Raw genomic sequence first — 26,953 nt, 5'->3', positions numbered from 1 at the left:
GAGGACATCAGTCTAGGAATGCTGACCTCTGGTGTCGTAATAAAGAGCAAGACATCATCTGCATATAGACAAATCTTCTGTTCTAAACCTCTAACCATGACTCCTTTTATCACTTCATCATCCCTGATTAACTGTGCCAGGGGCTCTATAAATAAAGCAAAGAGGGCGGGGCTGAGGGGACAGCCTTGGCGACAGCCTCTCTCCAAGTTGACAACCTGAGAGAGGTGTCCATTAATCTTTATTCTGGCGTTTGGTGAGGAGTATAGAGTTCTTATGCAGTTAATAAAATCATCCTTAAAGCCAAATCTTCTCAACGCCAAGTACAGATACTTCCAGCGAACCGAATCGAACGCCTTTTCCGCATCTAAACTAATCACTGTGGCTCCAATATTCCCCTTATTCACATGATCGATAACGTGTAGCACCCGCCTAATATTATCTTGTGTCTGTCTTTCACGCACAAAGCCAGTTTGGTCTGGATCCACTAGTTCTACTATTATATGCTCTAACCTTTTTACTAATATTGACGCATACAATTTGTAGTCTATATTGAGTACAGAAATGGGCCTATATGAGCTACATTCTTTTCTGTCCTTCCCCTCTTTAGGAATAACCGAAATGATTGCCTCCCTCCATGTACTTGGTGGTTCACCTTTTTTAAGTGTATAGTTAAAGCAGTCAAAAAGCATAGGCACTATTTCATCCTTAAAGGCCTTGTACCACTCCCCCGGGAAGCCGTCCGTCCCCGGAGCTTTGTTGGCCTTTAATCTAGAAATTGCTTTCCCTATTTCCTCCATTGTAATCTCTGCCATCAGGGCTTTATTCTGTTCTTCACCTATAGAGGGTAGATCTAATGACTCCAGAAATGAATTTATTTGCTGAGGGCTAGTTGTATTTGGTTCCTTATATAAGTCTCTATAGTAATTTTCAAAAATATGTTCAATATCCTCTAATTTATGGCATAATGTTTTTGTTCCAGGGTCCCTAATTTCATATATGGAGCTGTCTGCTTGTTGTTTCCTTAACCTCCATCCCAGAAGCTTCAGGGCCCTTGGTCCATTCTCATAATATCTCTGCTTTGCAAATTTGGCTTTTTTCTCTAATTCTTCCTCACATAGTTTGTTTATTTCTTTTCTGACATTTCTTATTTGGTTTAGAATACAAGGTTCCTTACTTTCGATGTGTTCCCTCTCTAAAACTTTAAGATTTTCTTCTAAATCAGACAGCTTTTTATATCTTTCCTTCTTTCTGTGTGAGGTCAATGCTATACATTTTCCTCTGATCACTGCTTTTGCAGCGTCCCACAGAACACTTGGCGATACTTCTCCATTATTGTTATTGTCCATATAATCTTTAAATTCCTTCTGCACATGTTCCTTGCATGTCCTGTCATTCAAGATGCTTGTATTAAGTCGCCAGAGCATATTTTTCTTTTTATTATCCAGGTGCAAAGTTAAATAAACAGCTGAGTGGTCAGATATGTCTCTGACTCCTATCCTACAATCTTTAATTCTGTGTCTGTCTGAGTTGTAAGTAAAAAAGTAGTCAATTCTTGAGTATACACCTTTACTTGCTGAATAGAATGTGAATTGTTTTTCTTTTGGGTGGAAATCCCTCCATACATCGATCAGTCCTAGCTCCATCAACATTTTTTTTGTTATCCTGGCGTTAGGAGTTATCCTCTTAAATGTATTGGAGGAGTCATGTTTAGGTTGTAACTGAATGTTCCAATCTCCTCCACATATTAAAACACCAGAGGCCTCAGAAGCTATCAAATCAAAAATTTCCCTGATACAAGAATGGTCCTGCCCTGGTGGATTATACACATTGACTAATGTTACTTCTTTCTGGTCAAGATATCCTTTAACAAGGACATATCGACCCTCACTGTCACAAAATGTAGAGACCAGTTGGAAATTCACTCTGTTAGAAATTAGTATCGCTACTCCTCTCCTTTTCCCTTTCTTATAAGACGAATAAAAAGTATTTTTAAAACCTAGTTTTTTTAGCTTTTCATGTTCCATGTCGTTGAGATGGGTCTCCTGCCAAAACATTACATGCAACTTTTCCTTTTTCATCTTTGCAATGACCTTACCCCTTTTAATTGGATTGTGTAAACCGTTTACATTTAGGGTAATCACCCTATATTCCTGACATTGCATTTAAACCCACAGTTAAAAAAAGAGTTATGAACCTTTGGTGACCAACCTTGAACTATACGTGAACCATAACATGAACTCAACAAGTGAATACGAGACAAAACAAACAAACATATCAAAGAACTCAGGTAGAGCTCCATTTTGAAGTAGAAAACCACTTCTTTTTTGGGGGGGAGTAGTCTAGTTAGTCCCCAGGGCCCCCCTACAGTGCCACCTATAATACCCCTACTTAGTGAGTGTATTTTGTGCACTTTGTGTCTTAACAGAACCCTCACCCAGATTCGGTCAGCTATATTCACTCTATAAGCTAAGGGCAAGCTAATGTAATTAAAAGGAAAATAATAAAATGATCTTATATTCAGTCTATGAAAAGAAAAGAAAAAAATATATATATTTATAATAATATTAATAATTCCTCTTAGTAGGGTGGACGAAGTTGAGATCGAAGCAACAGATAGTTTTAACGCTAACATAACAAGGTTATACAGTTTCATCCCTTAAAGCAAATGACGTTAATAAATGTCCTTGACTGGGCAGTAATCTTGCTTACCCGATTCCTTGCCGTTTAATATGAGCAATTATGTGTCAGTCTGTTACCTCCAGTTCCCCCTGACTCTCTATCTTTGCCGGTGAAAACCTCGCAGCTTCTCCTTAATCCACTCTTGGCGGGTCTGTCGGCTGGGTGCAGCTCCCGCTCGCTGCCAGGTCCTCCCCATCCTCTCCGGTAGCGCATCAGCCGACTTCACCAACTCGACAGAGATTCCCCTGGTCTTTAAGTCCCGTGCCGCTTCTGCTGCGCTCCCATAGGTTATCGGCCCAGCGTCGAAGAAGACTCGTAGCTTGGCTGGCGGTGGTGTTTGGAATCGTATTCCTTTTTCCCGAAGAATTCTCCTTATTTGAGCATACTCCTTCCTCTTTGCCAAGGTTTCAGCGGGGTAGTCGTGGTCGAAGTAGATCCTCCTGTCGCTGTGGTAGATCTCCTTCTTCTTCCATGCAGAGTGTAACACCAGTTCTTTAGTTTTAAACTCCTGGAAGTATGCAATCACTGACCTGGGCTGCGCATCATTGGGTGGCCGGGGGCCGAGCGCTCTATGGCATCGCTGTATGCCAAGTTCAGCTTCGGCGAGGGGCTCCAGCTCTTTTTTAATGAAATGATCAATAAACTGATTAATATTGTTTCCCTCAGTCCCCTCTGGGATTCCATAAATGCGAAGATTATTTCGCCTCGAGCGTGCTTCCATGTCTGTAAGCTTCATCTGTAAGCGTTCCTGAGTTTGTAGGGAGCTACTCAGCATCTCCTTGAAGTCAGCGTTCCACTCTTCTAAGTCGGCTATGCGCGTCTCTGCTTCATCCACCCTGTCAGTTGTAGCTTTGAGGTCGGTTACCACTTCGCCCAGCTTCTGTTTAATTTCCTCTCGTATGACAGTTAGCTCCTTTCTCAAATCTTCTCTGATTCTGTTTTGAAAGTTGCCCAATTCGGACTTCATCTCCCTGGCCATATTTCTTATGTCTTCACGTATGGCGGCGATGTTACCTTCCATGTCCACCGTAGCGGTATTTTGACTGCGACCACCAGGACATTCTCGACGTTCGTCCATGATGGCCCCTTCAGTCGCTGTTTTATCAGTTTTGTCCACTTTCCCTTGCGGCTTTCCCTTGCTCTTCTTGTGTTTTTCCCCTTCAATCATTATTGAGCACAAATTTTAAGTCAAACGTATTTAAATTGGGGAGTAAACTCCGACCGACCGGGAGGTTTTGTTTATGCGACCGTTCGCTTCAGTCTCATCACTCAACTCACCCAAAAAAGTTTTGTCTCCATATTACTCGTTGGTTTGGCCGTAATCGCCGTTGACATACATACATGTATATGATAATCGCTGCTAGACGCTCACTGTTCATGTGCTCTCACAGCTCATTCATTTTATTACTCAACAAGTAGGCATGACAGTCCTTGCAGGTTATGTGCTTAAAAATTGTACTGGGTATCGTATTATAGGGCTCTTCAGAATGTTCAAAAAAGTTCTGTTGATTTGAATGGGCCACCCCAACGTTCGCAGGTCTGTAATTTCTTTATTTTCACTGCTGCGAAAATGTAATGACCGCTGACCATCTTTCATATCATTCCGCAAGTAGTTCGGTCATTTAACGTAACGGGAAGTAATGGGGTTGCTACGCAACACCTGAAACTTTAGAGTTCTATTTTATTTCTCAGCAGAAATCACAAAATGGCTACAAAATCGTTAAAGAGGTATTTTTGGAGGAATGTCTATTGTTTTGGCAAGTTACTGTATAATAAGAGGGATGAAGTATAGTTCGGAGGTCATTATCTAAAAATAAATCGATTGGATTTCAAAATAAGAGTATACCGCGGTTGAAACGGTATGGCCAAATCTCTCCCGGTAGACACATTTCTACCGTTGCACGGTATATACCGTCATACCGCCCAGCCCTAGAAGACGGGATGGAATTTGGACTTTATCTATTCATCTTCAATTTAGTTGCCCTCCCTGCATATCCAGATGCCCACCCCAGGATGAAAAGCTCAAACTGATTTGAGGACATTGTTATTCTTTTGGCAACCTATTAGAGCATGGATCGGGCCGAATTTTTCTGTCCGAGCCCGACCCGCGTCCGACAGAGTAGTAACCGAGCCCGGCCCGAGTCCGACAGCCAATACATTTTTTATTTTTTTTCGAACCCGAACCGAGCCCGACGGAATCAATTTCTCAACTGTTCATACTAATGCCACATTTACGTACGTTTTTTATGAATAGCCTGGCTTTATTAAACTCGGGCATCAACAGATAAATGCTCGCTCACACAAACAAGTGCTGTTAAACGCACAAGCGTACATGAAGGCCAATAAGTGTATTAAAATTAAAAGATTCACATTGCAAGAACGTGTTGTAAAATGGTGCGGCTCCTTTAAGAGCAGCACGTACAGGGTGGGTGTGGTAGAGCTAGAGAGAGAGAACGGTGATGCTTAAGAATAGTTTGGATGTAGCGACAGGAGCCAAAAACGTATGTGCTGTAGAAGTGTGTGAAGAATAAATCCTCAGAAAGAATACAGTGGGCATTTATTTACTAACCAGCAGCAGACGGAAAGGAAAGGGAATTAACCGCGAAGTTAAAAACATGTAATACTAAGTCTCCCCTGCAATCTCCAACTACGGTCAGAGACAGACAGCAGGAAAGGTTAACAATCGGAATGAAATAGCCTACACATTACACACGCTATGCCTTAATACAACTCACGTTATATACTACACCAAAGGAGGCACAACAGACAAGTCTTACCGTTGAAGATCTTTTTTTTTCTTGAAAAATTGAAGTGCACGCCGACATTTGTTATAAAACTATCTACATAGTCCAACCATCGAGGTTTAATCCATGTTGTTGTGGAGAAAGAGGATTGCATCAATCATAAAACTTCACACTCGGGTCGGGTATCCATCCTCTACAACCTATGTATACATTATATTTGAATTTGCAACATTGTTTGTTATTGAAATATGTGGCTGGAATTTGGCCAGTAAAACTAATTATTTCTGGCCACTGGGTCGAAGAGAAAAAATCCGAGTGGAAAACCTGATGTATGTGTATATATCCATACGAGTGTGGATAAGTATTTTACTCTGCTTTTTGTTTTTTTGTCTTCCACAGATTGACTTTGCTGATGAGTTCTTGCACCAAGCTATTCATACCATAGAGTACTGCCTCGGCTGTATCTCCAACACCGCATCCTACCTAAGGCTATGGGCTCTTAGTTTGGCACATGCACGTAAGAAACCTAACACATTGTTCATTATTCAACCCCCTTAATCTCCAAGACTTCTGGTGTTGTGAGTACACTTTAATGAAACTGCATCATCTAAGGCCTTACTAAAATGAAAGCCTACTTGACACGTTTGAGTGAACTTGGTTCCCTCTACAGATGAATGTGCAAAATCATTCAAGCCAGCATAAGTTAGTATTTGGACCAAAATCTTTATAACTTTTAATAAATGTCTCTAGTAGTTAGGCCGGATGCAGCAGATGCACATGAAGAACAATCGTAGGTGTTGAAGTCGTCACCAATTACAGTTGTGTCCACTTTCGGAAGAGCACCCAGGAAGTAATCTATGAAGTTTTGGATTGCTTTGGAGGCACTGAAGCACTGAGACACTGTTTTGAGTTTGACAGTTCAAAAGCTGGAATACAAAGCTAATGCAGTTAGTGGCAATTGATGTGTCCCCATCATACCCATCAGGTACCTGGCATGACTCACAATTAAGTCATGATGTTGAGGGCTTTGCTGGTGTGATTCCACAGCACCCTTTTATCACTAACGCTGCTTCTAACCAAGCTGGTAATCTGTGTGCCTTCGTCTGTGATCTCTACTGTGTCCTGATACACTGGGAATTATCTTATTTATGTTGTCATGTATTTGGCTTGTTATTGTGTTTCACATGTCCTGGAGTAATTCAGTTTTATATCACTATAGGCCTGTTCTCACTACAATAAAGTTCTTTCCGACTTACTGAAATACAGTTATACAATTTCCATCACAATTTGTTGTCTCGCTGAGTAGTAGGTGATTTATATGTGTTTATAATGTTGCACTGATTAGTGGTTGAACTATTTTGCACATTTTTCATGCTTGTCAACTCAAATGTGTATTAATAAACTGTACTCAGAACACTAGAATGCCTTGAGTTTTAAAAGGGTTGAATCATTTGGATTGTAACTGTTTACATTCAGTAGCTGTGTAGTCTTTTCTCTCTGATGTATACAACATCCAAATGTAAATATCTATCTGATGTCTACCTGGGCTATGAGGAGTTTGTGCACACTGAAGTCTTCGCACTAAGTCTTCACACTAAGCTGATTGTTTGATTGTAAGATTGTTTGTGTAAGACACTTTGTTTATTTCTCTGTGCACTTGTCTCTTCTAGAGCTGTCGGAGGTGCTGTGGTCGATGGTGATGCGCGTTGGGCTACGGGTCGACACCAGAGTGGGTGTCGTGTTTCTGGTGCCAGTATTCGGTTTGTTTGCCGTGCTCACCGTGTCCATTCTGCTGGTAATGGAGGGATTGTCGGCCTTCTTGCATGCTCTGAGGCTACACTGGTTAGTTTTTTTGCTTATGTTCTTAAATATTAATTTAAAGAGAACCAACTAATATTCTTTTTTCAAAAATAAATGTCACTAGTTCAGACCTAAACAAATACACCAAAGCATCTGCACATTGGAGACTAACTAGTGTCGTTAGGTTAAGAACTCTTTGCGGTTAGAGTGGTTAAATACTGTTGAAACTGAACTACTGTCGTTAGGTTAAGAACTCTTTGCAGTTAGAGTGGTTAAATACTGTTGAAACTGAATGAAATTGCTGTGCAAAAGAAATAGAACACCTTTTTCAGTGTTCTAAATCAAACACTGATTTTCACAGTCGATATATCAGTCGATATATCGATAATTATTGGGAATTTTTAATGACCTACTGTAATATATTTAAAGTAACACTATGCAACAATTTGACACTTTTTGAGGTATGGTTATATAGGAAACTAGTAGGGGTGTAAAAAATAACCGATTCATATCGATATCTGTTTTTAGTGTGTAAGATACTACTACATCGATGCGTGAAGTCCCGTATCTGTATTAAAATTTCATGAAAATTTCACAAGCGTTTGTCTCCACGTTTTTTGCTACGCAAAACACAAAACACTCGCTGACCTGTTGCATTTGATCTCAGGCTGTTATTGTTCTGACTGTCATTGGCCAAAGCCCGCATAGCATAAATCAATCAGGCTGTATTCTCACAAATAACGCCAAGACCGGGAGAGAATGACAGATTACAACTCCCATTCATTTCAATGGCCAATGCTATGCTAGCTACGCTATTCATTTCAATGGCCAATGCTATGCTAGCTACTTCAGCCAAGGAAGATAAATCGTTGTTGATTGCGTGATTCTACAGACATCCTCGGATTTAAATCATTATAATAATAATAAATAGGAGAATATTTGTATCATTTACAATTATGTTTAACATTTATAGTCATGATTCCGAGACCGAGCCACCGTGATGTCCTAACATAAATAAAAGCACTTTATGAACACTGCAAATGGCAGTGAATAAATAAATAAGCACTAAACTCAATCACGTGGATATAGCCATAGTGGAATAGAATGGACACATCTACATTCTGCAACAGTACCTCCACCTCTGCCGGTGAAATTAGGTCTTGGTTTACCGGTGCTGCTTTGACATGATTTTGATCAGTCTCTGAAGTTGCTTTCGTGTTGCCTGTGGAGTGTGCACACGTTGCAATAGCATGCCCTTATAAGGAGCTGGCGGGGCGTTTCTGCATGAGAAGTTCAGGTGCATCGAGAATGAGGTCCATTGTTTCCTCACAACTCAGTGTTTTCAATTATTGAACTGCATCAAATCGCATTGAATCGAATCGTACTAAATCGTTTTTTATCAACATGCATCTTTTCTTGTATCGTATCGTGCCCATGTATCGAGATACGAATCGGATCGTCTTTTTCATGAGAGATTCACACCCCTAGAAACTAGTTTTGGTACCATCCTCAAATTAATTTTGATAGCATAAGGTCATGTGAAGGACAGCTAGTTTGGCTAGTTGCTAGTTTTGGAACAGAACTCCTTATTGCTGCTTGAATATATAAATTGTATCCTAACTGCTATAATAATGCAAAAGCCCCTTCACGCCCCTTAGCAGCAAAATATATGCGCATTCAGCAGTGCAACTTTTCATTTCATTTCATGGTGTTGATAACTATTTTTGGTTTATGTTTGATTATGTTATGTTTATTTTGTATTTATGTTTTGCTACGTACATACGAGTCACACCATCTTTGCCTAGCTCCGAGTGTTTGCGTATGAAACGGTCCTGCAGCTCGTCATTTAGTTTGTTTAGGTCTGAGCTACACTATTCATAATAATGGTGTTCTCATTTAAAGCAAAGTTTTCCATGAAAGCTAGCTATGTCCTACATTACAAAGTGGTTATGATTGGTCTTTCTAATGTGTAGAAACTGTGGTGTGTGTGTCACCTTCAATTTCTCTTTGTTTCTTAAGGGTGGAATTTCAAAATAAGTTCTACAGTGGGACTGGTACCAAGTTCAGCCCCTTCACCTTCTCTGCCTTCCACACCAGTATGGACAGCGAGGGCTTGCTCTGAGTGGGACCCAGTAGGAGACCAACCCTCCACACCAGTATGGACAGTGAGGGCTTGCTCTGAGTGGGACCCAGGAGGAGACCAACCCTCCAAGCTCTTTTCTTCCTGTACTACCACTGCTGACCAGAATGTAGAAACCATGAGATGTATATTTCACTGGTCTCCCTGTATAAATTCAACTAAATTAGTGTTTCATTTATAGTGTTTGGACACCAGAGTATTGAAAATCAGCTTGGTCACAAAAGGTTGCATTTTAATAAACATTATCAAGTGTGTGTGTATATGAGCACTCATTTTTTTTAAGTACTTTTACTTTTATGATTTGCTGGTAGGCTCTGGTACAAAGTAATTATCAAGCATTCTCTCTCTGTGCTGAATATTGACATAGCATATGTCTGTCTCTCTGTGCTGAATATTGACATAGCATATGAATAGCATAGCATATGTCTGTCTCTCTGTGCTGAATATTGACATAGCATATGAATAGCATAGCATATGTCTGTCTCTCTGTGCTGAATATTGACATAGCATATGTCTGTCTGTAATCAGAATAGAAATGTAGCTCTTAGCTCTCTGCACATTCCATGAATAATTCCCACAAGGTTTAAACCTGAACTGTTTTTGACCTTGTTTTTGAATTGTTCTGTTCTGCGTGTTATGATTTTAAAAATCAACCTTGTTATTATTTAATGAAGATTCCTCTTTCTGTACTTTTTGCCTTGTGTACATACAATGCAACTTACACACCCATGGCAAGAACAGAGTTGTTAAAGAAGTCTTAAAGCTTAAATACTGGTGCCAATTACTTGATTGTGGATTCTAGTCTTTATACTCTTTATACAAGTGAAATGTGAGATTCCAACTTGTTAGAGCTGTCCTGATGAACCTGTGTGTGATTGGATCATGATGCTGTTTTTCACTCTACTTCCTATATTCTTTCACCTCTTCCAGCACTATTTAATGTACCCTCTGTGTGTATTCGTCATACGTCTCTGTTGACCATTAATATGAATGCACTTCCTACTCAGTGCTTGCAGGTTGCGGTATCAACACAGTAAATACAGATTGCTAAACAATTTCAGACTCATGACCCGATTAATGTCGATCGAGTTTGGGTAACTTTACCAGAAAATATTGCGGGTTCGGGTGGGTCGGATCAAAAAAGCTGCGAAGCAACGTTCCAACCAAGTTTAAAACCTAACCTAGAGAGAGAGACCGCCTCGCACCAAATTGTGTGCAATAGACGAGGCTATCTATTAGGTTAGTAGTGGGTGTTCCACCCTCTCTTCCTCTCTTCCTGTCTCAAACACACTCACATCAGAGGGTGGAGGTCCTCTCACAAATCCTGACCGTCAATAGTGTGCATGAGTAAGAGAGAGTTTAGATCTTAAAGGAGTCATCATATGCCCATTTTACCACAAGTCGATATGGTTCCTTGGGGTTTTAATGAAATGTCTAACATACTTTGGTCAAAATACCACAAGGATCAATTAAAACAGCACCCTGTACCTTTACCCTGTCTAAAACAGCCCTGCTCAGAGTGACCTGTTTTAAGTGCCTGTTCCTTTAAATGCTAATGAGCCAGCTCCTCCGTGGGGGGCGCTCACCTAAGGAATCCAAACTGTTGAGCGCATAGACATCTATAACTTTATATGTCTATGGTTGAGCGTGTACCTCTGAAGAAATATGGCTACTGGTGGCGCACACAGTGCCCTTACTGTTTTCAACCAGAGTCAGACCCTCCAAGTTTGAGAGTGTAGGGTTCAACAGGATGTTTCTGAATGGTTAGTTAACCTTATGTTTTTAAGTTACTCTGAAACTGCATTCTCCTGGCACAGCCGTTGTGCCAAGCTGGTTTACTCTGAATCTGCACTCTCCTGGCACAGCCGTTGTGCCAAGCTGGTTTCGGTCAAGGGCTCTAATCACTGAGCCATCAGTAGAGGGTTTGACTCCAAGCCACTCCCACAACAATCAGGACCTCTTGGTCTAAACCGGATCGGGGCGTGGCTTCAGCCGGGTGCAATCAGCACAAACGCCAGAACAGCCGCGGTCAATCAGTGAGCATGCTATTTCCATATGCTGAAGCATCAGTCCTCGTGTTCAGCCCTTTTCGTGTGAAGACATTTTTGGGTAAAGACCTGCAAGTCCACCAAGGCAAGGGCCATGAACAAGGCCCGGGTTTTTTTTTTTTTCAGCGTAGACATGCCAGATACACAAATTAATGTGTAGAAGCACTAAAATGTAAAAACATTTAGACAATGTCCTCTTTAGGTCAAAGGTTACTTGTTTTGTTGCTATGCAATAAAGAACAGTTTACAACAGTCTGGGCCAAATGCATCAATCTTAGCATACAACTTGTCATAGGACCATGTGTACACAGAATCCCACTATTTGTGTAGAGTTTTAGCTTGGTCAGTATTATCAACCACAACATATGCCAATTCTCTTCATGAATCTGAACTTGAGTCAAATCAGTGCACATGTCCACTTCCCCAAATGATCCTTAGATGGTTGAGACACAATAGTACATGCTGTACTGTACTAACTAACATGTACATCTTCCAGGTAACCCTCTCCACAGAAGGGGAATGAATGAATAATGAATGAACTTGAAAATCGCTTGCTGCACATCAACTGCAATGCGGGTCACGTATGTTTTTCCTAAGTTAAATTAGGACTAAATAAAGTGAAGGATAGATGAATATATTGAGAAAGGATTCTGAAATCACACACTTCTCCATTTTGCTCCATTTGCACTATACACTGCTTTAATGAATGAATCATCCAGACGGTTTGGTAAATGTTATGGTGGAGTATCAAATCACTTGGGTAGTCATTTAATGGCAGCTTTTTTGATTATCAAACTGATCATCTTCTCTTGGTGCCTGTATTTCCATGCAAGTACAGTCAATTACGCAGATGGTGTGGGGCCAAATCACAGGGCAGATCCACTCATTATTTTTCACTATTTGTTGCATTAATAAGGCTAGCTATCCCTTCCAACATACTGGCTAAACGGTAGGCCCTGACCATATTGTGTAAGTACAAAGTAGGCTATAAACTCATAACCAAATAGGTTAGCGTTGTATATTTAAACTCATCACCAAATAGGTGATAAGAGGCTACTGTCAATTGGCAGGCCCAATGCCCAAGGCCCCAGCACCCAAAGCACCTGCTTTAACCCCCACTCTTACTTCCCACGTTCTCCCAAGTGAAACCTGCTTCTCCCAAGGGTCCGAATTTTGAAGTATCTTACATATCAAGAATACGATGAAAAAGCGAAATGCTTACGAGCAAGCAATGCAGGCTCAGCCTTCAATGAGAAGTGGTTGGAGGATGACAAATATCATGACTGGCTGAAACCATCCAGCGATTTGTATGAGGCATGATGTGACCATTCAGACTTGGGCCAATGGGTTGGAAAGCATTGAATTCCCACATGAAATCTGACAAGCACTCAGAAAAGTACTATGCCCATCCAAGTGGTTCACTGCTGCTGTAAATGTGGCTGTGAATGTTATGTACAGTGTGGCAGGTTGCATGATCCTGCTGAAAAGGCCGCTGCCATCAGGAAATGTAGGTAGGTGGTCTGTTTCAAATGAATATTCAGTGTGTGATCTGAATTTAGGTAGGTGGTCTGTTTCAAATGAATATTCAGTGTGTGATCTGAATTTAGGTAAGTGGTCTGTTTCAAATGAATATTCAATGTGTGATCTTAATTTAGGTAGGTGGTCTGTTTCAAATGATTATTCAATGTGTGATCTTAATTTAGGTAGGTGGTCTGTTTCAAATGATTATTCAATGTGTGATCTTAGGGTCTTCCAGAGGAACACTGCCCACACTCCCTTCAGTCACTCCCTCGTCAGTGCAAAAGTCCTATGAATATGGCACACATTCTATGTCTATGTCTATGATCTACATGACATCCTTTTTCAAAGGTTCCGGTGCGAAGCCCTCCTGCCCCCTGCAGGTGCTTTTGATGGTAGACAGGTTCAAATGGGCATGTGGACCAGTTTGTGGCGACACAGCCCAGTACACAGCAAGGTGCACTCTTTGTCACCCAGTATATTGTAGCGCAGAGGCCCGTCTACTCTGACTTGTTTAGACTGTTTGTGTGACTGCGTGCACACACACTATTACTCAGAGTCCGGGAGGGAATGATCAGGGAATTAGATAGGTCAGTAATTGATAAGGGGTGGGGTCACAGGAGTTAGTTCCAAGGCGTTAGTTTAATTCTTGTCAGAGCTGAGAAGAGTAAATTCAGAGTGAGATGTGTTGAACTTGGAACGTGTATTTATTTAACTTACTTGTTTATTTAGTTTATTCAAGGGTTTGTTGTTTAAGTACAGACTATTGCCCATTGCCTGGGCTGGAATTGAATATGCAATGAACCTCAGAAACATCTACCTCTGCCCTCCATCCTTGAGAAAGAAACATCTACCTCTGGCCTCCATTGACTCCATCCTTGGGAAAGTTGAACGATGCTACAATGTATTAAAGCATGTCTCATATTTCTATTTCTATTATCTATATGAAGTCAAAGTCAAATTTATTTATAAAACACATTTAAAAACAACTCACGTTGACCAAAGTGATGTACAATTCAATAACAATAAAATAATAAATCAAATAGAAAACAGTAACAAAACACTCAACTAAGCATCTATATATCGTAAGCAAGTATACAAATTATCAACTCAGATTAGGAGGATCCAAATGCTAGAGAATAAAAGTGGGTTTTGAGCCTGGACTTGAAGGAGTCAATAGAGGGGGCTGATCTGATAGAGAGGGGGATGCTGTTCCACAGTCTAGGGGCTGCAACAGCAAAAGCGTGGTCACCCCTGGATTTAAGCTATGGTTTGGGGACTGCCAGGAGCCCTAAGTTAGACGACCTGAGGGGCCTGGCAGTGGGATAAGGGGTTAAGAGGTCTGCGATATGAGAAGGGGCCTGCCCGTTAAGGGCTTTAAAAACAATCCTGAGCCGCACTGGAAGCCAGTGGAGAGAGGCCAGGATAGGGCTCATACGGTCCCTTTTCCAGGTACCGGTCAGGAGCTTGGCAGCGGCGTTCTGAACTAGTTGTAGGCGGGACAGGGACGAATGGCTAATTCCAGTATTGCAGTAGTCTAGCCGGGAGGATATGAAGGCGTGGATGACCTTCTCAAGATCTTTGGGTGACAGGAAAGACTTGATTTTGGCAATGGTGCGAAGTTGGAAAAAGCTGGCTTAAACTACTGCATTGACCTGTTTGTCAAATTGAAAGGCCGAATCGAATATTACACCAAGGTGTTTGACATGCGGTTTGACCAGAGTAGACAGATTACCTAGGCTGCTGGTGGCAGGTTGATGGAGTCAAGGGGGCCGAATAAAAGAACTTCAGTCTTATTTTCATTTAATTGTAGGACATTTTGTGCCATCCAACACTTGATGTCCTCAAGGCAGTCCAAGAGACTGTTTAGATTTCAGCGGTCGTTTCAGCGGTTTCAGGGGGAGATAAAGGTGTGTGTCATCTGCACGAAAACTCAACCAAACTAAACACTCACCTCCACATACACCATGCACACAGTCAAAGATTAGCCCACAGGTCTGTGCTTGCAGTGTTTTTACTGAGGCATGTTAACTGATTTCAACATACATATGAACACATTCAATCTCCTTTCACTTTTAGCAGTCATACACCACTGGAACAAGTCATGGTAGTCTAGACATTAATACTGGTCCACCTTTGGCAATAGCAGTGCAGTATTCGAATGACACATTGTATATTTCCTACCATTTCTCACAGTATTATGTTTGGCTAATTACACAAAATCTAGCCAAATCTACTCTGGCAAATAACTACATCAGAAGACATTCAGAACATATGCGGTACTTGATTTGCGGGTATATGATTCTCAAAAGCACTGATTGTCTTGATCATCTGATTCTTTTTATTTGGTAAAAGTACATTTGCACTAAAACAAAACGTTTACCAAGGCACAAGAGAAGTTCACCCCTGTCTTCATCTGCATCAACAGTATGAGACAGAACATTATGTTCCTCTAACTTCACATTTACACTAAAATGATGCTCGAACATACAATCAAGTATACAGCAGTCACTGTTCATCTCAACTCATCTCAGACTGGGTGGAGTTTCTGTCAGCCGGGTCACATGATCCATGCACTGCTGAATTCAAGACATCTTGCTTTTATCAACTGGTAACCTAAGCCATCCTAGACCACCTGGATATTTGACTTCTCCAACAACCTCATTACAGCATCAGGAAAGATTTGAGGCAAGAAAACTCCATTCATACAAAGCTGTCTGTGGACATCCAGCAAATCTCTAGACAGAGTAGTGCTATCACAGAGGGGGTGCAATTCGCCAGAGATCAGAAGTTGATTTAGAAAGATTGCTCTTGCGAAAAGTCCACACAGATTGGTGTGGAAAAGAGGATCTGAAAGAAAGCTCAGCCAAGAAGATTCCAGACTCTGCAGGCCTGTGTAGAAAAGGAAAAGTAAGATGACTTCATTTTATAGTAGCACACACCTTCCTATAAAAAAGTAATGTACAGGTAACATCTGTTATAATCAAAAATATGCTTAGTATTACTGAGTAGACAGTTTGAAGTTCATTTAATTGCAAATAAGATATCCTTCTGAACATGAGACACTCTACTTTCAAGATAATCTCATGCTCAAGTACTGGAAGTACTCAAGTATTGAAAAACCTGTAGTCAGCCAATTCAACTTTTTTGCATTCGCGTTTGAAAACCCCAGGACAATGCTTTAAAGGATCTTCAGAATTTAAACTAAACCCTGTGGTAGAATAACTAAACATCGATATTTCATTAGACACATTTAATAACAAATATTATTTTGGTATGTTAGGGCTCGACACCACTCACCACCACTCAGTTATGTGAGATAATCCAATATCTCAGTTTGGATGAGGATAATGGTCACCTTCAGCTCAATCTTTCAAAGACTGAGCTTTTGATATTACCAGCCAATCCGGCTATTCAACATAATATTAACAACCAACTTGGACTTGCGCCAACTTAGGGATGCAGCTGTATAAAGATCAACAGCACCAGGATTCGCATTGATGTCTTAACCACATTATGCAACACATTATGCTGAATGGCTTTTAAAACCTGCCATTTTCTTCTTACCTGATACAATCTTTTTACAGACTGTAAGGTTCTCGAGCACTTGAGCCAAATGATCCTTCACCCAGTGATCCAGCCTCTGTGCCAGCGTTGACGATTCAGAGTACCTCCCAGCCAGTTGGAGCAGATAGGGCAGAAGAGACTCGCTGACGGCCAAGGGCTCCACATACACATTGGCATCGTCTCGTTCGTACAGACTGCTGAATCTGAGATAGAAACATTCATGTGTACTCAAACATAACAAAGAAAGTACAATGTCTTGCATGAAGCTCAGAAACACGAATATCACCGTGTCTCCGTGTTCGACTCACTTTGATTCCTTGGTGTCTTTTAGAACACTGCTGAAGTCTGACTCTGGTAAATGGGAAAGTAAAACCTCTAAAATGCCGGAGTGATCCCAGAATTCCTCCAAGAGCAGGTCCAGGAGCATGAGCATGGATTGGTTGACATGGATCAAAAAAGAACTCTGCTGTCGTCCTCTTCCTCTTGGGGTGGGATTGCGAACCTTTGACACAAAGACAGCAGCCTTCACCCTCACATGTTCACTCTGATCCTGAAGTAACCACAAGCCTGTGTTGATCAACCTGAAAGAAGACGAGGTAATGACGGGAGAGGAGAAATACAGCCTGGATGCGTATTATGCTCATTTAAAATGACTCATTATTCATCAATGATAGATAACATACATTTTGTCTGCACAAACCCAGCAAAATCCAACACACAGAAAATGATCATTTGTACACACATGTTGGTGCAAGAGACTCCGATCAAATGAACTGCATGGCAGTACCAGGCTGACTTGGCACAAAAAAGTCATTCAAACTCACTCATTTGTGAAATGGGTTTACCCCAGGATGGAGGGTGAATTAAAGTGAGATATCTTACCTGAGGCTCAAATCCGGTTTGTGTACGTTGTCTTTCTGGTCTTTCCGCATCAGAGGACCTCCTGCCAAGCAGAGGGACTCAGCACAGGCCAGTCTGAGGGCCTCCGAGGCGTGTGGCACCATGTGACGCTCTAGTAGGCTGCACCAGCGCGGACACAAGGTCCAGTCCAGGCTAGCAGAGGAGGAAAGAAAGAGGGAGAACATGTCAAATGATGAGTTCTAAACAGCACTGAAGACACAACAGAATAGGGTGGTTTGTTTGGGGCTCCTACGCTCCAAAGCTACTAGACTGACAATACATGACTGCATCTTGATGAGCAATATGAGGGGGTATAATCAACATGTACATTTCAGCCTCTTTCAGCCACAAAGCAGTTCAGGTCGACACACCCATTACCAATAAGACCCATTGATATGATGACGCTATGCTAAATCAGTAGTTGCTATTGGTTTGTTATGGACCAGACAGGCACATGACTTCTGTAAACACAGACATCTTTTGGCCGCTGCAGAAGATGCAAAAAGGGAAATGAATGGTCACACGTGAAGGGTGCTTTGCACATACAATCCTGGACCATAATAATGAACGCATGCAAATATATACACCTCATGGACTTGTATGTTCACATGTGCAAGTTTATACACACATACAAACTTGCACATGTGCGCACACAGAATATTCAGACTATCTAATGATGCTAGGACAAAGGATGCTCCGCCAGTTTATTTAGGATTTTATTACTCTGAGTTGGAGCTGAAGCGTAGTCTTTGTTTATAGCCTTTGGGATAAGGAACTGGTAACCCTTCGCTCGGGTCAGTCCCAACCAGTGTCAGAAGCGTTGCACCAAGGCATGTGATGATCTTCATCTTGTAGGTCCACTGTACATCAGTTTACAGTTTGGAAGTCCCAGTTCAATTTATTTTGGCCTCAGCTATCTTGTCAGTTTGGAGGGCTTTGAATATGCTGCCAAAGTAGCAGTAATCGTTGTTAATTCATATATGACAGATGCCACATCAGGCTTCTAATCAAAGGTTTCCGGGAAGCAGAAACCAGCCACACAAGTAGTCACCTTCCATTATCTCTGTTTTCAGGCTTAAGAAATGGGGTTTTCTTCCCCCTTCTTGCAAGAAATAGTTTAAGTTATAGTAATAAGTTTTTTTTCTTCAAAAATGCATTTTGACATCTATTTCTACTCTGCTTGGGACTCCCACAGACTGCTGACAGGTGCAGTCACCACGGGAGCAAATAGTGAACTCCCTCAAACTCCCTCAAACTCTCAGCCGGTGGTCCTCTGATGCTTTCCAACTTCTTCAAGTTTAGAGAGAGTAAGTGGCAAAGACAAAGGACATGGTTGAAGGAGGCGATGGTTAGAATGATCGATAGTGAAGACAACTGCTGTATCACTTTGATCTATCAATTCCCAGCTGTTATTTGCAACCAACAAATAAATATCTAAAAACATGATTTACACTTATGTATAATATATACAATTATGTAATATCAGGAGTCAGAAGTATCCTTACCCATTGTGAGTTTTTTTACTGACAGATTTGATATGATCCAATAATAAACTAAGACTACACATCTGCTTGAAACTGGCAATTTGTGGAGTTCCGGTGACGTCAGCACAGCGAATGGCTGCTTAAGAACACAGCTCCTCCAAAAATCAATATATTTCGCCCCAAAAATACTCAAATAATATTATTTTCTACTTATACACGGTCAAAATGTCGGGGCCGAAATCAAGAACAAGGGAAACAACAGGAAAAAAAAGTACTGAACAGCAAACCGAGTTAGTTGGCCGAGTAAATTCTAGCTCACCTCATGGAGATGCTAGCTCAAATCAAGGCACAGCAGCTAGCCTGGCTAAAGTATTAGAGGAGATTCGGGATTTTCGTCAAGATATGAATAAACAAATGAGCGACATCAAATCTGAACTCACTAAAGTGGACCAAAAAGTTGAGGAAGTGGAGAATCGCGTTGGTGATGTAGAAGACCGCACCCAGAATATGGAACAAGTTGTAACAAAACTGATAAAAGAAGTGACCCAGCTCGAGAATAAACTGCTAGACCTAGAAGGTAGATCCAGACGGAAAAATATCAGAATGTTCATTGTACCAGAAGACGCAGAGGGGACATCAATGGTGGAGTTTGTGGAAAAGCTCCTGCGTGATAAACTGGAAATACCCGAAGCAACGGCAATTGATATCGAGAGAGCACACAGGGCACTTGTTCCTAAACCTACTGGGGAAGATAAGCCACGGTCAATAGTGATTCGATTCCTGAGATACAAGACTAAAGAAGAAATCCTACGGAAAGCATGGGGGAAGAAAAAAGTGCTTATGAACAATAAGAGGCAGATCTTTTTTGACCAGGATTATCCCCCAGCAGTTCTACAGAAGCGCAAGGAATACTCCGAGGCAAAACGAGTTTTGAAACACAACGGTATTCGCTTCCAGACTCCATTCCCAGCCAAACTGCGAGTGCACTACCAGAATGGGACACAGCTCTACCAATCAGCAGAGGAAGCGACGACAGATATGAAGAACAGAGGACTTCCCATCAACGTGTTCAGGGCTGAACCGAAGGAGGATTTAGCTGCGCAGCTGTCTCGCACTGCATGGGAGAGAGTGGAAGCCCGAGGACGGTGACGGGTGGACACATAACAAGAGCCGGAGGACCCGTGAATGGACGGAAGATGTTGTGAAACGGTGGTAACTGTACCAATTCAAAAAAAAAAAATCACTATCTAAACACAAGTATATTCCCTTCCTTGACAAATGTAAAAATATAAAGTATAATGGAGGGATCAGACCTTAAGTTAGCCTTTGCACTGATGGACAAAGATTTTTTTTTCTCCCTTTTGGGAAATTTCAGCGGAGGCCCTCAACCTATGAAAAGGAGAGGCTTTCCTCCCAAGCTAGACGTTCCTTCTAGCTTAGTTAAGGGTCACTTCAGGACCTCAGCCTTGGAATCTATGTTATTGTGTTTTTTGTTTTATTGTGTGAAAATGTTCTTGATTGTTGTTTTTTTAGGGAGTAAATCATTTGAAAGGTGTTTAAGCATAAAGATGCATAGACTTAATCTATGGCTAGTGACAAGGTTAAAATAATTTCTTACAATGTTAACGGGCTGTTAAATCCAATCAAACGCTCTAAAATTCTAACTAAAATGAAGAAAGAGAGGGCACATGTGGTATATTTACAAGAAACCCACTTAAATGATAAGGAGCACGAAAAACTGAAGAGAATGGGCTTTACTAACTTATTTTTCTCATCATATAAGCTAGGACATAGGAGAGGCGTAGCCATTCTTATTTCTAAACAGGTCAATTTTGAAAAAATATCTGAAATCAAAGATAAGGAGGGTAGGTATGTTTTAGTTAAGGGAAATATAGATGGAAATATAATAACCTTACTCAATATCTATGCACCTCCGGGAAGTGATATGGGATTTTTTCAAAAGATAATTGATATCATAATAACAAAAACAGAAGGCCTACTAATATGTGGGGGGGATCTTAATATCCATCTACAACCACAACTTGATTCTTCAAGTGGGAAAACATATGAAACTAAATCTCTATATAGAAAAGTCAACACACTTTTCAAGGATGTGGGACTTATTGATATATGGAGAGAACTATTCCCACAAAGAAGAGATTACACCCACTACTCCGCTCCTCATTCCATTTACACAAGAATAGATTATTAACATTTGGGAGGGATAGAGATAAAATACATACATGTGATATTGGGACGATTGATTTGAGTGACCATGCACCTATTTATCTAACTGTTGACCTTGACCTACCACCCCAAAATACTTTATGGAAACTAAACTCTGGCCTACTCAATGATCCATGTTTCAAACAAGATATTAGAAAAGAAATGAGTGTCTTCCTAGAATTTAATGATAATGATGAGGTCTCACCTCTTATACTGTGGGATACTATGAAAGCTGTTTTAAGAGGAACAATTATAGCAATAGCCTCACATAAGAAAAGACAAAGAAAAAAGGCTCTAGAGGAGCTACAACAAAAATTGAAGAATTTAGAATCAAAACATAAGACCAGTTCAGATGGAAATACATTTCAGGAAATTGAGAAAATCAGAAATGAAATTAGAAGTTTAACCACACAAGACATTAAAAGAAACCTCATGTATCTGAAACAGAGACATTATGAAAGTGGCCCAAAATCAATGAAAATACTGGCATGGAAACTGAAGAAAAAACTAGCTGAAAATACAGTTCATAAAATACGACACCCTAGAACAAAGGAGATCAAAAACAAACTAAGTGAGATTCATGGAGCATTTGAGGCATTTTACAAAAAATTGTATACAAGAGTCCCAGGAGGAGGCATAGCCCAGATTGATACTTTCTTGAACACTCTGAAATTACCCACTCTTAATGAAGAGCAAAACCAAGAGCTAATCGCTGTGATAACAGAAAATGAACTGCAAGCGGCAATTAGCAGACTTAAAGCAGGTACGGCTCCAGGTTCCGATGGTTATACAGCTGAGTGGTACAAGGAGTTTAAAAATGACTTGATTCCTATCATACTTCCTACACTAAACTGGGTCCTGGAAAAGGCACAAACACCTCCTAGTTGGAAGGAGGCCATTATCTCTGCCATTCCAAAGGAAGGCAAGGATAAGACGGAGTGTGTGTCATACAGACCAATATCTGTTTTAAATATAGATTATAAGATGTTCACTTCTATTATGGCCAGAAGACTTGAAAAGTTTATGACTAAATTGATCCACAACGATCAGACAGGTTTCATACACCAACGTCAAACACAAGACAATATACGAAGGACGTTACATATTATGAATCATATAGCAAAGAACAAAATGGAAGCAATAGTAATTAGTATAGATGCTGAGAAGGCTTTTGATTCCGTCAATTGGGATTTTCTTTACAGAACTCTTCATAGATTTGGTTTCCATGCCAGGATTATTAAAACCATACAATCATTATACAATAACCCTAGGGTCAAGGTCAATGGTTATTTATCAAATAGGTTTACCCTGGAAAAAGGTACAAGACAGGGCTGTGCATGGTCACCAATATTATTTGCACTTTTCCTTGAACCACTAGCCCAATATATAAGACAAAACAGAGAAATAAGAGGCATTCAACTTGCGGAAAGAGAGCATAAGCTAGCATGCTACGCAGATGATGTACTAGTTTATCTTAGCCAGCCAACACACTCTTTGCCCCAGCTGATGCTGGCACTTGAGAAATATGGGCAATTATCAGGATATAAGGTTAATGTGGGTAAAACCCAAGTGCTAGCGTATAACTATAATCCAACATCAGAAATGGAGAGCAAATACCCATGGTCATGGCAAGCAAAATCATTTAAGTACCTAGGCATAACTATTCCAAAAGATCTGTCAAAACTATCAGAATATGACTACTCACCTATACATAAAAAAATCAAAGAAGATATCACAAGATGGAACCTCGTACCTTTCTTTAGTTTCAGCTCAAGAATACAATCTATTAAAATGAACATATTACCCAGATTGTTATATCTATTTCAAACCCTACCAATAGAAGTTACTCAGGGCCAGCTTAATGAATGGGACAAAATGTTGTCTAGATACTTGTGGCAAGGCAAGAGACCAAGGGTTCGTCTCAAAACACTGCAGTTAGTAAAGGAGAAGGGAGGATGGGGTCTGCCATCCCTCAAGGAATACTACTATGCCGCCCAGACAAGAGCTATAATATGCTGGTGCAATCCTTCATATAATGCACAGTGGAAAGACATTGAAGAAAAAATATTTCCCATTCCAATACAAGCAATCATAGCTGACTCTAAACTGCAACACTACATAAACAGTTCTGATAATCCATGGGTCAAATTGACCCTTAAGGTGTGGAAAAATATCATTAGAGAATATAAACTAGAAGGAGATCTACTGTCCCTTAAATGGTGTGGATATGACTCAGACTTCACACCAAATAAAATGGACACCAGATTCAAAAAATGGAGAGATAATGGAATAACAGCTTCATGCAATATTATGAATGGAAACATATTGTTTAGTTTTGAAATTATTCAAGAAAAGTATCTGTTAGAGAAACAGGACTTCTTTAGATACTTACAGTTGCGGCATTTTGTCAACGAAAATGTTAAAAAGGTAACAGAGGCAAACTCCAGTCTCATAGAACTGTTTAAAAGAGCATATAAGTCAAATTGCAGTAAAGGGGTGATATCAGCCATATATAAACGCTTTCTAGATCTTAAAACTCATTCAACAGCATACATTAAAGCAAAATGGGAAAAGGAATCTGGGATAGATATTTCTGAGGAAGAATGGACATTAATATGGGGGTATCAATGGAAATGTACTAGTTCAATGAGCTGGCGAGAGTTTAACTGGAAAAATTGTATAAGATATTTCATTACACCAGCTCAGACATCTCATTATAGTGATAACATTCCTGTTTGCTGGAGAAAGTGTGGACACCAAAGTGCAAACCATTACCACATCTTCTGGGACTGTCCCATTATTAAAAACTTTTGGAAGGCGGTACACAATGCTTTACAGGACATCTTTCGCGAGGACATTCCTTTGGACTTTGAGGTATATTTCCAAGGTACAGAATCTTAAAGTTGGCTGAAAGGGGACAGACACTTGATAAATGCAATGCTGTTGGCCAGTAAAAAGACTATTACCAGAAAATGGTTATTACCAGAGTGTCCTACAATTACATCATGGAGAGACATTGTAACAGAAATCTACAGAATGGAGCAGATTACAGCTCATGTTAACCAAAGAATGGAAACATTTCTTAAGCACTGGCAAAAGTGGTGCAACTATGTCACAGATAAATGGCCTGGCTGTATTTCTTTACTCTATGGAAAATGATTTCTCCCTGCTTTATTTTTAGTTTTGTATGTTTTTATGGTATTGTTTTTGTTTCTTTATTTGCATATGTGTTTGTTTGTTTTTCTTTTACTTCTCTACATAGAATCTGAAAAATTGAAATATGTGTATGTGAGATTCTAAACACTAATAAAATATAAATAAAAAAAAATTAAAAAAAGAAACTGGCAATTTGTGCTTATACATTAAAATACATTAAAGTTCTGATTGTTTAGTATATTCTGAAGGTTATCTAGTTATGACCAATACTACTCTCTACATGTGTATTGGTAATACAAAAATGGTGACAAATCCAAGAGCATAGGATAGGAATGTGACTTTAGAAAGCACAGTATTAAACAGACAGTATAGGGCCTTTCATGAGCGCACCTTTCAGAGAGTAGCAGGCTGATGGCACACAGGGCCCGTGAGCGGTACTCGGACCCCCCATCAGAGACCTCCAAGCTCCTAACCAGGATCTCTGCACATTCTTGGATAGCCGTTTCCTCCAGTACCAAGCCACCGACTCCTCCAGCCATGACTGATACTAGGGCCTTGAGATACACTCCCCTGATTTCAGTATCTTCATTCAGTAACACGTCCTTCAGGTTAACCTAAGAAAGACAATAAGATGATTGTTAGAGGCTTCATATTTATTGGCCATTTTTGGGGTGAGGGTGTGATACAATTACAATGCCTAAATTCATCAGAAGTTTAATAACTTATTCCATAACTGAATGACATCACCATTTGCCCAAGGATCTACCTGTACATCTGGACACTACATCTTTTCCCATATTTATAAATATATAGTGATAAAAGCTTAGTTAAATTAAACTTCTCTGTTGTTATTGAAATGAGCAAATGTAGAGATGGATTGTGGGAGTTCCATGCACTGTAAATTCTCCTAAATGATAGATATAAGTTACTGTGGGACAAAGCAAAAGAAAAAAAGCTGGCAGATTACTGTGGAGTGTGAAAGATTATGCTTGTAAACTTAAATGTCCTAAAGCTTGTTTACAACCAGTACATTTTATTATTGTTAATGCACGGTGTAATCTAGAAGGCAAATGTTAGTCCACTTGATGTACAATCTAATGAATAGTGTGTGAAAGAGCACCAGAAATGTGAGATGAGCAGAAATGAGATTTAGATATTACAGAGTAATGAAAATAGAAAAAATAGAAAAGCCTTTATGGTGATGGTATTTGCATACATGGAAATTTGGAGCGCTGCTCCTGTTGGTGCGATGAGGAACACAACAACAATACAACAACAATACAATAGCTAAAAAAAGGTTACGAGTACAACCAAGTGCAGTGGTATAAGTACTCCCCCTGAGGTGCGTTGCAAATAAATAGTTTTGTTTTCTACACATGAATAATATCTCTTCTGAAATTCAGGGGGAACAAGGAGTAACAGTCAAACGAATTTACTCAATATACTATAAAGAGAGAGCATCCCAGCACCCAGCATTAGCACTGGAGAATAAAAAGCTGAATAAACCATTGTAAAAACCAAGTATGCAGACAGGATGCATGATCAGTCCTTTAAAGATATATGGATAACAGAATGGATTTAAGTTGAGTACTTTTGACAGACAAAATAGCTATAAATTCATTTTTTTGTGTGCAAGAGTCGGAGACAAAGTCTCTAGGACTACAGGTGAAGCAGTGCTTCACCAAAATAAAATATATATAGTATATTTACCCCAAACAATAATCCTATTTTTTCCTTCTTTGAAACATAAAATGTGGTCATCATCTTGTTACAGACAACTAAATCACAAGTGCAAACGCCCACAGGTGCGCCGTGGCCAGATCCTTTTAATTTTTGTCAAGTTGACAGTTGGTGACAATAAAGTGGACTGCTAAACGGGAGCCAGTTGACAAACCTTAGCTTGCAGTGTATGAGTTTTTCTTTCAGCTCTGAATTTTTTAAAGACTAACAGAGAAGGGAAGAAGTTTCTACTGAAAATTCTATAAAACATCAAATTGAGTAGGCTACTGTGAACACTAGAGGGTGCTACAGTCCACAAGCCCTTTGTGGTTGCTGTTTCCAATGATGCTGTTTCATGTCAAACTAAGAATAGCAAGCAAATAAATCAATGAAGGCATCAATGACACCGTTAGACATGGTTAACCGTAAGTATTAAAACTTTACAGTTATAAGATGAATTTGTGGACTAATAAGAATCCATTGTGTTATCTAGGTCCATTACAAAGTAGGAAGCTCCGTCCACCGAAGAAGCCTGCTTACATCCATTGTAAGCTCTTCAATTCTCTGGTCTTAATATCTTTTTCTATGCTCAGCAACCTGTCCTGTGTCACACAATGCAGATTTATACCACTTGCAGAAGCTTTTCACTGGTTCCTGTGAAACACGTGAAGGTTTTCCTTCACCATTTCTACCTTAATAATGGACAGACTTCTATGTTTCCAGGGTTTCATCTTAAACCTTGCCCAACTGAGATGAGGAGTCTACCATTCTTATCCAATACATGTTTTTTCAAATCCAGCTAAATGCTCCTCACAGTTCCCCGTTCTGTATTGTGTGCTCAATGCCTTTCGGACCAAACCACACACTATTCTAGCCAATCAGCACATTGCTTGAGAAGCAAAGAAGGGAAGGATGTAAATTAATTGGCTGTTGAGGTGAGCTATAAATAACTTTTTACCAGAATCGCAAACT

At 40.2% G+C, this 26,953-nt stretch overlaps 2 protein-coding genes across 5 annotated transcripts in view; one reads left to right on the top strand and one right to left on the bottom strand.

The window, feature by feature from the left end:
* Nucleotides 1–10,418, top strand: part of atp6v0a2b (ATPase H+ transporting V0 subunit a2b) — a 40,742-nt gene extending 30,324 nt beyond the window's left edge. Inside the window, exons 18-21 of one of the 2 annotated variants that reach the window (XM_031570042.2) lie at nt 5,823–5,940; nt 7,094–7,265; nt 9,243–9,352; nt 9,413–10,418. In XM_031570042.2, coding sequence (XP_031425902.1) covers nt 5,823–5,940; nt 7,094–7,265; nt 9,243–9,345 — 393 coding nt within the window. In that variant the 3' untranslated portion in view covers nt 9,346–9,352; nt 9,413–10,418. Of the gene's footprint in view, nt 1–5,822; nt 5,941–7,093; nt 7,266–9,242 lie in introns of both variants that reach the window. The other variant, XM_031570040.2, reaches the window with a different exon arrangement.
* A 4,511-nt stretch (nt 10,419–14,929) lies between these two features.
* si:ch211-225b11.4 (thyroid adenoma-associated protein homolog) overlaps nt 14,930–26,953 on the bottom strand; it is a 38,187-nt gene continuing 26,163 nt past the window's right edge. For 2 of the 3 annotated variants that reach the window (XM_031570037.1, XM_031570038.1), the window contains exons 27-31: nt 24,653–24,876; nt 17,379–17,549; nt 16,805–17,077; nt 16,497–16,699; nt 14,930–15,821 (exon numbers count right to left, since the gene is read on the bottom strand). In XM_031570037.1, coding sequence (XP_031425897.1) covers nt 15,556–15,821; nt 16,497–16,699; nt 16,805–17,077; nt 17,379–17,549; nt 24,653–24,876 — 1,137 coding nt within the window. In that variant the 3' untranslated portion in view covers nt 14,930–15,555. Of the gene's footprint in view, nt 15,822–16,496; nt 16,700–16,804; nt 17,078–17,378; nt 17,550–24,652; nt 24,877–26,953 lie in introns of those variants that run through there. The other variant, XM_031570039.2, reaches the window with a different exon arrangement.

This window comes from Clupea harengus, chromosome 7 (genome assembly GCF_900700415.2).
Source record: "Clupea harengus chromosome 7, Ch_v2.0.2, whole genome shotgun sequence".
NCBI classification, from domain to species: domain Eukaryota; kingdom Metazoa; phylum Chordata; class Actinopteri; order Clupeiformes; family Clupeidae; genus Clupea; species Clupea harengus.
The sequence above is the reverse complement of the archived record's forward strand: the minus strand, read 5'-3'. Positions and strand labels throughout refer to the sequence as shown.